This window comes from Pistacia vera, unplaced genomic scaffold (assembly GCF_008641045.1).
Source record: "Pistacia vera cultivar Batoury unplaced genomic scaffold, PisVer_v2 Contig446, whole genome shotgun sequence".
In the NCBI taxonomy this organism is placed as follows: Eukaryota; Viridiplantae; Streptophyta; class Magnoliopsida; order Sapindales; family Anacardiaceae; genus Pistacia; species Pistacia vera.
The window spans coordinates 400,410-413,294 of NW_022196275.1; the positions used below are offsets into that span (position 1 = coordinate 400,410).

The 12,885-nt window shown below is 33.3% G+C and overlaps 1 protein-coding gene across 1 annotated transcript; it reads right to left on the bottom strand.

The window, feature by feature from the left end:
• Positions 1–682: 682 nt before the first annotated feature.
• LOC116144467 lies at positions 683–1,437 on the bottom strand. The gene is made up of 2 exons (XM_031429905.1): positions 1,191–1,437; positions 683–1,085 (listed from the first exon to the last, which is right to left on the bottom strand). The coding sequence occupies exons 1-2, from the start codon at positions 1,288–1,290 to the stop codon at positions 964–966; spliced, it is 222 nt and encodes a 73-aa protein (XP_031285765.1). The 5' UTR covers positions 1,291–1,437; the 3' UTR covers positions 683–963.
• Positions 1,438–12,885: the final 11,448 nt, after the last annotated feature.

Consider the following 12,885-nt stretch of genomic DNA (forward strand, 5'->3'; position numbering starts at 1 on the left):
TGTTACGGGTTCGAGAATGTTAAAATACCTGAAGTGCTTCAGAATTCGTAGAGAAGATGGTGTTAAACAGTCATCCAGCAAAACAAGACATGGTTTACATCTTGTTACCCAACTTAATTATGTAATTTTCTAGCCTAATTATTGAGCTCAGTATCATATTAATATAGCATTTATGCTTAGTTTTCGTAAAATTAATTATGTTAGTCATAAAGTAAGAAAATTACAAGAGTAGTTGGGTGGGGAGATTTGGGGAATCCATCCATCTCAAGAAAAATTGTGATATGGATAAGAATGAGGATTGGGTTGGGTAAATTGTGTTGTGGTTACGAGGATAATGTCATCTCATCTGTAGTTGACTCTGTGTGCTCAAAACCAAAACCAGCCTCGAAACTTGACAAAAACAGCCTTTATCAACATCAACTGCTTATGAATTGGTTACCAGAAGAATCAGCTGTATCTTCTTCATCGTTAAAAATAATTAATAAACTACTCTGCACTATCAGCAACTAAGCATAAAGAAGAAGCAGAATTCGTCCCATCGGGATTGGATGGCAGGGGGACCAGAATCATATCCAAATCCCAATTCTCTCATATCATATGGTTAGTTTTCTCAATCTAAATAAAGCATTAGATTAGAATAAATGTAGATAAAGTAAAGGTTTTCATTAAAAATCTCGCCGTGTGTTTGATTGATCACGGGGATTCCATTAATTTCCCTATATATAGAACCACATAAATAACCATACAGTCTTCTTCTTCAAATGCCACCACCATTGATTAAACTTCAAGGGGCAACCTAAAAAGACCTGCCTTCGGACCTCCTAATTCATAGTTTCCCACACAAAATGATATTTATCTACAAAGTCATACTCATACATACCAAATAGCTAGATCCATGGAATAATGTTTCCTCAAACATTGCCATAATGGCTAGCTTCTGGTACATAAAAGCGAAGCCATATATCAAGAGGTAACGTTACAGTCTGCAGACTTGGATTTGTCAAGAATGGACCACATCACTTGAACATCCTCGTAAGCACAAGCCATAACTTCACCATGAAGATCCATAGCACGGTTGTCATGCTCTGCAAAGTATAACAATAATTAAACAACATTAGTTACATATGGATAATATATATAAGTGGTATTGTTTATATATATCGACAATGAACAGTGACATTAGCAAGTACCTGGGCGGGACTTCTTATCCCTTGTAGCTGCAGGTTGCTGATTGAAGAAAGTGCAAGCTTTTCTAAACGGGGATGTAATAGTTTTCTTCCAGGAAGCCATTGTAAATTGTACACAAAAAATGAACGAAGAAATAAAATATATTTGTATTGTACTGATATCTAGTGTTTAGAGACGAAAATGAGAAGAGGGGTTAGTTAGAGTTATATATAGGGATGGATAGAATAGAAAAGGAAGGAAGGAGAGAGGCAAGATCCGGAAGATGAGCAAAGAGGAACATCACTCTTTTTATTAATTTATTTTTAAAATTTCTTATCTCTAAAGTTGAACTCGGCCGGCTGCATCCAAGCACATGGGGCACGCGACTTCTACACGTGAATGCCTTTACTTTCTTCAATGTCACCTCCCCCCTTTTCTATTTTTTAATACATCCATTACAAATTAACCTATTTCTCTTTAACTATCCTCTCTTCCATATTGCAAATGTAAATGCAATATTGCAAGCAGAAACATAATCAAACATTGATGGAAGCATTGTCATTCATGTTTGGCAATAATACATGCAGGGCCTTGATTGACTTGTTATCAATTCATCGACCTCTCTCTGAATATGGCACATGCATCTCTATCTTTTGGTCATCAGAACAGATTTATGCACATATATATATTTTTTGTGGTCCAAAATCTTCTGCATTTTACTTTGTTTAATTTGCATTTATACGTGAATGAAGAATCTGATAAGTATCTCTATTTACAAGATACCAAGGTTGACAAGAATATAATGGTCCCCATTGCTAACACAATATTAAAATTAAAAGTTTAAATTACCAATAACATATATAGCTTTAACGCAAAGCAAAGGGATAATTAAGTTTATCTAGTTACGTCTGAGTCTGACAACTTCGTGTATTATAGTCATCCAACAGGAGTAGGGAAATGCGCGCGCAACACTTACAGTTAAAGTGCATCCCCCCCGGGTCCCTGTTTATGTTTTATCCAAGCTAGCTTCTTAATCAGTTCATGCATATGATTAGTCAGAACAAGTGTTTGTAAGTGGTCTCCACATGCAAACTGTCATGAGCAAGGATGAATAATGAATTAAACGCATCAATATTGGAGATAGAATTGTCTATCAAAATAGACAGTCAATAAAACACAGACAATTGAAGTAAGGCTGAAAAAATGAGTTTATTGGGTGACGAGATGTATATAATATAATGAATGAGAAATTTGGGATGATGAAGTTGGGAGAATAGTAATAGTAATAGTAACAGTAATAGTAATAGTAATAGCATATGTTTGAGAGTAAAGATGAATGAATGAAACAGAGAATAGATGGAGATGATTGAAGATTGCAAGTGCAAAAAGTGAATACGGACTTTACGGCTATCTTCATATCATATAATGTGCAATTGTTTCTTGTCCCTTAAAGTAGAGAATATGGGGGACCCTTCACCTTTCAATATTCCATTAGCTACGTAACTTCATTTCATAATTAACATTAATAGGTCTTACCATCAATTTGGTTGGGTTGGGTTGGGTACGTATATATGGGCTTCTTGTACTTGCATATGTCTATTGCCCTCTCTCAAACTATAAACCCATTATTCCCAGCTCCCAGGCCATGTTAATTACTCTTTCCCAATATTCGACACAACTGAGAAAGGCATGCAATGCATGATCTAATCCATAGCCAGTATTACTTTGGAAAATCTTAAACAATTTGACTCACATATATTTACTCTTTCCCAACATTCTTACATATGTTATAGCTGTATATAGATAATTTAGATAGCTTTATCTATCTGCAGGTTTAAAGTGTAGGAAACTAAGACTAAATTATAATAAGAAATTCGATATTGGAAAGATATATGAAGGTATCAATTCTATGGAATTTTGGAGAGTTATAAAATGGCAGCTAGGTAGCTCTAGTTAGTTAGCTTTGAATGGATTCTCTTCAAAGTTCAAACACAAACCCTTGAATGGATTCAGATGAAGAATCTATCTTCTACTTGTATGAGATATAATTTTAAATTGCCATATTATATTTGCTCTTTGACCTCAATCAGAGCTTGTGGCAACTCTCTTAATAGCCAGTGAAAATTAAACTTGTATATTAGAGGGGAGGAATATTAGTCCCATTGCACAACCATTAACGTTGTTAAAAGCCTTAACTTCAACCTGCACTTAATTGTATAATATTGGTATTCGATCTCAACCAATTAATTATTCCTATCCCTGCGCCTCGTCTGCCTTCTCAATGAAGATATCGAAGCTTAATTATTGGTCACTGCATAAATACATCCATAAATTCAGGATGAATGCCTCTATTATCAACAACTGGAATTGCTCAGCTACCACAACAATTCATAAACTTATATATAACACTCTAATCAGATTAAGACGTGCAATTAACTTCACCATGTAATTGTGAGATGGCTTTTGATTTTTCATAAGGTTGAATCACATTTTCCCATCCAACGTTTGGCGAATGTAACATTTTTTTCCACCCGTGAATTTTGGGAAAAACATTTTCCCACCCATTGTTAAAACATTGTATAGTCTTTTCTTAGCTTTACCTCTATCAGGTAACAGACTCCATTGTCACGGTGGGTGGGAAAATGTACATTCGCTAAACTTCGGGTGGGAAGCCTTTTCTTAATTTAATAGACCGGGTCCAACTCCAACCTTCCACCTCTTACATATGTATATCCAAGGACTTGGTTGTTAAACGCGTACGTGCATTGATTTCAAAAGATTTGTGATTGCTAAATAAAGAAAATGAATATATATATATATATATATATATATATAAGAGAAAAAAACTTTATCCATATATCAGCTAAAATGTGTATCTATTAATCAACAAGTTTTTTCCTCAAAAATTAATTGCATGTCTCACATTTTAGATCTCTTTGCTGTATGCAGGTAGTAATGTAATTAGTTAATGAATAAGGGATCCAAAGACCTCGATCGAGTTTGATACGATCAGCACTAGAAAGAACAAATGATTTGCTGCATAGCACAAAATAATATTAATTAAAAAAAAAATGCAGGAGAGCTATTGGGATCTGGATGAGTAAGGGAAAGTTAAGCAGATGGTGGGGTGAAAGTATAGTTGTTTGTTGTTAATAAAGGTGCATGCACTTGGAAGAGAAGTTGAAGAACCAAGCCAGAAGGGTAGTGGAATAATAGCTAAATAGGGATCTCAGAAAAAGCTAGGAAAAGCAACTTCATTTACATTCTAATGAATGGTCCTCCCTTCTCCATAAAGCAACAGAACCTTAACAGGAGATCGTGAGTTACCTTTTAGCCTGTCATGCATACTCACATTTTCATTCATTCATAACTTAATGCAAAAGATAACTCCAGTACAATCCTTGATTATCACTTCATACTTCTCTAATTCTTAACCACAATATTAATTCTTTATTTATTTACTGTTTCTTACATTTTTCAGGGGGTTTAATTAGACTTGCATGAGGTGGACGCCATATATATATACATACATTAGGTTCCTATATTACCATAATCCCTGATGAGATTGAGAATCATCTGATGATTACCACTGTTTATTCCTTTTTATATATACAATTACAAGCAGAATCTGTATTACAGCTAGCTCATTGCATATATGTATTAATAATTTCAAAGAAATTAATTATATACCGATACACATATATAAAAATGGTAAGGAGGATCCACATATGCATGGTTAAAACAGGGAATTCGAATATAGAAAGCAGTAAGCTCTAGATCAAAGCTTAAAACGAATAACTTTATGATTCCTACCTATAGCTTTGCCTATAATTCATGAACTAGATGGGACGCGAGACAGATTTTGTTGTACAATATATAGAATCTTAGATATTAATGATCGACACAATTTTCTACAAATAATTGCCACTCATCTAAATCATGTCCATGAATAGGTAAAAGTATTTGTCAATTCATGAATATCGCCACTTTCAGTGCCCGCATTAATTTGCAACAGAAGATTTAAGCAATCGCTCGCCAGCCCCTACCAGAACCAGAAGTACTAGTGCTAAATTTATACTTGTTTATGTAGGCATGCATTTGTAAGTATTCGTTGAGGAAACAAATTATATTGTAAAAAAATATCAGAAAGCTAGCTACCTAGCTTCCTAAGCTAAAAGCAATAGCTCTAATTTCAGAGAAAGAGTTAAAAGCTGCTAGCTTCTTTGAAAAAAGTGAAGGTCACTAGCTACAAATTCTATTGTTTAATTGAAACACCTTACGCGGCTCTCTTGGAAACAAACAACTTGAGGACGTCCTTGGATTTGAGTGGTCGATCTTTTAGTGAATTTAACCTCAAACTCAAGGTTGTTTCAGTACTCTTAATCATTATTGAATTTTGAGTCAGGCATTCTATTGATGAGTAAAATGTTAACAAACTGAGTACAATTTAAACTCAATAACTAAATAAATCTTGCGTTGTGTTGTGTTGAGAGAGTAGGAAATGAAAAGGCATGGCAAACTGGGGAAAGGGGAAGATAAAGAATTGGGTTGATTATGTACGCAAGTACGTACAACATGTACGGAGTTAATGTTAATTTACAAATTAATCAAAAGAACACAACATCTTAATTGTTCTTGTTTCCATGCTTGCATATAATTAGCTCTATCATTTCTATATATGTCTTACATGCATGCATGCCCTTAATTTTCCTCTTCTCTAACAATTACTCCGGTGATCAAGTTCGTATATAAGTGGCAGTAGTACCATCATCAACATCAATCCCATTTTTCATATACGGCCCATGCATATTAACTCTATATATAATAGGAATGATAACAAAATAAATCCAGTTAAAGACTCATATGCTAACCATGACGAGATAATCAATTAATCCACACTGTCCATCTAGACTTAACTTCAAAGAAAATCAAAGAGCTAGGCAAAGAAGCACGACATGCCAAGAATAACAAAAATATATAAGAATAATTCACATTTTTATTATTTTTTTATAGTCATACCCGCGCTAACACACTTGAGGTGATGTCTCAGTTAGAAGTAGAAAAGCATAACAATTAAATGGAGGGTACAGAGCAACAGCTAGGCAGAAACACGCCCCTCATTGATTCTGGCAATGAAGGCAGTAGCTTTACGGTCAATACCCGGTTCAGCAATTGAAAATCTGCCATCTTCATCACTCTTACAAATTCGGCTCACGTAAAATCCATCCTCGCTTATATCATCTCCTCCATAAGAACAACAACCCTTGAATATGTTGAAGATTGAAAAGCAAGAAGATGATTTCCTTTGCCTGCTGTATCCTCCGGCCATATCACTCACCCTGGTGACTGAGTGCTTGTTTAACAACAACAATAAAAGAAAATTAAACAAAGTGTGCAGCAGTGTTTGTTATATTAAGCTTAAGGCTGGCTTCCAGGTGCACTTACAGAGCGCTGATGGGCATGAAATATCTCTTATATTTATAGTGTCAAAGGGTTGAAGTAGGGGTGTTTCCATTAATAATTGGACGGACAAGATTGAGTGATAAGACAATATATAAAGAATTAATATGATGGTTGTAAAACTTGTAGAAAGAATAAATGTTATTGTCCTCTACTTTTGAATTGACCTAGATAGTTTCACTGTTACTTTATATTATTTAACTTTAATTCCCAATCTTATATCACCCAGATCAAAAAGATCCCTCTTGACTCCATCCTACACAACGATAGATTGCTTTGCAGAAAGTATATATCACTACACTACACATTTCTTTTTAATTTGTTTGTGAACTGCCCTTTTTCACAAACTATATGTTGGGTTGGGTATAGGTAATTAAGACCTCTGTCATGCATTTAATTTGACTTGATGTGGTTTTGTTTATTAGTAAGACAGCTACTTGTCTCCTCTCTTGTGGTGGTGTTCTGAGACAATTAAAGGATATTTGAAAGATAACTTTTCAAGTAGGAATGTGGATGCAGCTAGCATGCATATATAGAATATATATATGTTGAAGATGTATATATATGTTAACTTTGTTTTGTTGTTAGGCAGTATGAAGAAATTAAATATATTATAGAAAGAAGCATGAATCATGAGTACAGCTAGCAATTGGTTCTCTTTTGCCAATCGATTATCTATACAACGTACTGAGGCGGTGAGAGTGACCATAATATTGTTTGTAGAGCACCGCGTAGTACTAGCTACTTTATTTGTACTTGAGAATTGTTTACTTTGAAAAGCAGGAAAAGCTGATGGCACATATATATTAGGAAGCAGATTCAAAAGGTAGCCAGGTCTTTTCTTTTTGTGGTGAGTTTTTGATTGATATTGAGATGCGGGCAATTAATTGGTTGTTAAGTAACCATGGAAGAAAAGGCCCCACGCCTTCTCTCCCCAATATATAATAAAAACAGATTGATTGTGCATTCAAGCTGTCTAGCTTTTGCCTGAAACTGAAAGGCCAGAGTTTGGCAGCCAGCCATCTATATGAATGCATAAATGTACTTTTCTTAATCATCTATCTCTTTGCTTTCATAAATATTATTCTATCAATTTGTAATCATATTCATTCATCAAACAAAGTTTAAGTCCGATAGAATCCACTCCATGTGTAATGTGACCTAAAAACTAGTGGAGGTACAATTAAATTAGCGATTAGAATCTATGCATCATCTCTAATTTGTCTCTCAAATCTCATTGAATCTCATCCAATCAATCGCCCATGTCTATATTGTTGGTTTGAAGAATTGGATGTTTTCATTTCATTGATTTTACATTCATAGTTAAAGGTGTTATATATGGAGAATACAATATATAAAATCTCCTAATTATGTCAATTACAATATATCCACATAATTAGAAGATGATAGGATACCAAAAACATTATAAGTATCTTAAATCTGGCAAAATTATAAGATTACGAAATATTTAGAAAATCTCAACACTTCCCCTCAAGTTGGTGCGTAATGTCATAAATGTTCAACTTGTCTAAAACTTATGAGAAAATATGTTTGGAACAGCCTTGGTAAGAATATTGGTCAATTGATCCTCTAATCGAATCTTGGGCAATTCAATAATCTTTTCATCCAATTTTTCTTTGATAAAAAATCTATCTACTTCAACATGCTTCATACGATCATGTTGAACTAGATTGTGACACTACAACATTATGCATTTCTAGTTATGGCATTTATTGTATCTAAAACTATGAATTTGTTTTAGCTAAATGATTTAGCTACAAATGCAATTTTTTGTAGCTTATCGTAGCTAGAAGTGGCGTTGCTAAAAGTTAGCCATGTAACTTTTTGCTTACGTAGTTAACAGTTTATATTTTTTGCTATAGATGAGATTAATATGTAACTAAAAACTTAAATGTTAAACAAATTATCTTATTAATTAATCTTATAATTAGTAATGTATATAAATTATTCACATTTAAAATATAAATTACATAAATTATGATAAAGAAAATTAAATTCTACATATTTAAGATAAATAATTTGAATTATAAATGATGAATGAGATAAATAATTTTTACATAGTGGGGTTGTAACACAAGCTAACCATAGTCTCATGTGATTCACTAATTTAATTTTTATAAGCAAACTTATATTCTTATTATAAACAATACGAAAAGTTATTGTGAATTAAATCACAAGTGGTTTGAATCAATTGCAATTGATAACTTGAGAACAATAGACAAGAGCCACTTAAATCCTACTATTGCTAAGCTCCGTAATGAATTCTTTATTTTTTGTTCATAGAATGAACTTGCAAATTGATCTCCACCTTATTGATTACTAACGTGGAACGTGTAGCAGATAAATTAATTTGTTTTTTTTATTTACTTGCATTTTCTATGTATAATTAATAATAAACAAATGCTGCCAGTCTCAAATATTAATAGTAGTATTAATGTCATCATCATCATCTAAAACATACATACAAGTCTATATATACAAAGATGTAACATTACCAATTTTTATAATATCTCATATCTCATTCCTAAAATCATCTATATTTTATAAAATGTTAGTTTTAAATCATTATAGAAGAGACAAAAACCCCAGAGATCCTTTAAAATAAAATTTTATTTTACAAAAGCCTACACTCTTAACTCACTAAAGAGTTCTTTTAAGTTTGCTATTAGTTGAAGATTTCAATTTACTATTGACCTTGGCGGTGTGATTAACACTATATTTGACTATAACAATTTAATTCATAACTGATAAAAATATAATTATTCACGGGATAAATTAAAATATCTATAGCTGCATACTATAAGGATTGTAGCAAATTAATTTTCACATTCTTTATTTGCTACAAATTTAAATAATTTATAGCTAATACACACATACTAGCTATATATTTAAACTAGTAGCTAATAATAATACTATAATATTGTTACTACCATGATATAAAATTTGTATAGCTAAATACCTTAATTAGCTACAAATTTAAATATTTTATAGCTAATACACAAATAATAGCTAAATGGTTTAACTCATAGTTAATAATGATACTATATGCCATGTAAATAAAATGTTTATAGCTAAATATATTAATTAGTTACAATGTTTTACCATAGCTAATACATTGTAGTTAAATGACTAGTTATTGTCACGATTTTAATAAGTTAAAGCAAGAGATGAATATTAGCTTCAAGGGAGGAAGTCTTATCACTAAAATTATTTCAATTAGCTATAAATATTGACTTTTGTAGCTGTAAGTATGTATTTGCTATAGTTTTCCTTTCTGTAGCTATATGTCTATAATGTTGTAGTGTGAGTACTGTCACATGCTACTTTATTGTCACAATATAATTGGATTGATTGATTAGGTTGATAGCCCAAATCTTGTAGGAGAAATCTTAGCCACAAAACTTCACAAATCCCAAGTGTCATTCCCCTAAATTCTGCTTCAGCACTTGAGCATGCCACAACATTTTATTTTTTGCTTCTCCACATGACTAGATTACCACCAACAAAAATGAAATAACCAAAAGTAGATCATCTGTCATCCACTACTCAAGCCCAATCAGCATTAGTATATGCATTCACATTTTGGTAGTCCTTATTTTTAGTACATAGAATTCCCTTTCCATGAGCATGTTTTAAATATCTCAAGATGTGCGTAATTGCGTTCATATGTTGTTCTTCAAGATTATGAATGAACTGACTGACTATACTTAATGTATAAGCAAGATCTTGTCTAGTGTGAGATAAGTATATCAATCTTCCCACAAGTCTCTGTTAGAGTAGGTGCCCTAAAGCCAATCCATTTTGTAAATGTTAACTCTTGCAATAGTGGTTATAATTAATAAAAGGCATTTTCTACATTATGTAATTCGTATTTAATATATATTATGATGTATGTTCTCAGAATGGTAGAACCGTGACGAGGGTATCGAGTGTTTCATCTCGATAGTGAGGACCCTATGATCACACGTGGTGACCATTCTATAAACGTTTGTAGCCCTAGTATTATTCTGACTAAAGACACAGATAATATGGTAAGACTATCATGGATGACAAATCTCACTTGTCAAGGTTGTTTGTCGACAACTTGGTACAACACATAGGTGTTTGTCGTAGGCGAGTTCACTGGACATACCCACCAGAGGATTCTACATAGATTGTAACCCCAGTGTCTGTTGAATAAATCTTTTAACGAATGGTAATACATGTGATCCTTAGACTTGAGATCATTGGAGCGCCTTGTGCACCAATTGGTGTAGTTTGACACTAGCCCAACGTAGTTCTATTCAGAGATATCAGAACAGTAGTGGTTGGCTACATCGAAAGATGTACAATACTATGGTGGATTAATAGAGGATTCATCACTCCCAAGTACGAGAGAAATTATCTCGGTGAGTGATTTGGTAGATGGAGACGACATTTAGTCTGTGGCCACAATGGGATTAAGTTGTAGCTCAATCCAATCTATTTCAGTCGTTGGTCTAATAACTGAATACCAAGATATCAAGGATATTCGAGGTTGACACTACTTCTGTGCCTCGGCCTTTGATGAGATAATGGATGATGAAATGATTGAATTGCACGGTACCCACATCGTTGATAGGTAAGCTGTTTCACTGAATCCGAATCTATCAGGTGGCTATGATGTCTTGCTAGAGGCTAATTTTAGTCTGTGTTTAGTGAGACGACTGATTGGTGTCAATCGCGAGACTAATCACTATCGATATGATGAGGAGCCTTCGAGTCACACACATAGAATACATATTAAAGATGAATAAGTGAGGGGGGGTGTTTTCGTCATTTATGATTAAAGGGTATTTTTGCCTTTTAAGATGAAAGGGCATTTAGGTAATCTCATAGTGCAATTAAATTTGCTGAGGCTGTTGTTTATATTTAATTTCATAAGGAAATTAAATTAGTGAGATTGTATATTTAAATATTTAGTTTATATATATATTTATATATTTAAATATAATACATATTATTTAATATTAGTATTTATTAATATTAATTTTGATAATATGGAATTCAAGTTTAATTTTAAAATTTGGGTTTAGGGTTTAGCACTTTAAATTTGAATTGAAATGCTTTGTTTGGTATTGAAATATTGCTAATCTTAATATGGAATAGGTAGATTGCTATTCCATATATATTAGGTTAGGTTTTTTAGTGTGCAACTAAAAATTAAATGAAAAAAACCCTTTGCAAAATAAAAGAAACCCTAGCCACCCCTCTCTCCTTGTCTCTCATGTTTTCTCTCTAGGCGGAGAAGAGAATTTTTCCAAGAAAAATTCAGCATCCTGAATCCTTGCGTTCTTGCTGACACTTGAGATCGCAAGGCAATCACTCGTCCTGTCTTCATGTAGATACCAGAAGTGCACTCTTGGCTTAGAGTGGGAGCGATCCGCATTGCAAGAAGGAGCCTCCAAACGTAGGTATAATTTTGAATTTTTACTTCTTATACAAATAACGTAAATGTGGTATAAGTTGCTTGGCATCTATGTTGTTGTGTGGGGATTTATTTTTTGTTTTTTTGCTGCATAAACCCCACCAATGATTAACAATTTCTGGTATCTCCCTTTTTTCAACTGGTACTTGATTAGTCTCGACTCCTAATTTCAAACCTTCTTCGATTAGTGTATCAACTAGTTGACATGCTGACATACCAATTTCCTGCAGCACATCCAAGGCATACTTTCTTTGTGATAGAAATATATATTTTTTTAGATCGAGACACTTTGACTTCGAAAGAATACTTCAAAAAACCTAGGTCTCTTTTATCTCGAATTTTTTTGACAAGTACTTTTGCAAAGCCTTCATTTCTTCTGGATCATTTCCTATTACCGCCATATCATCCACATATACAATAAGTGCAGTGATCTTTCCTTGCTATTTTTTAAGGAACAATGTGTGATCTGAATTGCTCTAATGGTAGCCAAAAAACTTCATAGTTTTGGTGAACCTCCCAAACCATGCCCTCGGAGATTGTTTTAACTCATACAGTGACTTCTTTAACCTACATTCCTTTTGGTTATGCTTTCCTGGTAAAATACACCCTGGTGGAGGATCCATATAGATCTCTTCAGATAATTCTCTATATGGGAAAACATTTTTTACATCGAACTGTTGTCATGGCCAATCCAGGTTTGCAGCCAAAGATAACAAGACACATATTGTATTGATTTTGGCTACGGGTGCAAATGTCTTTGTGTAATCTATCCCATGAGTTTGGGTGTACCC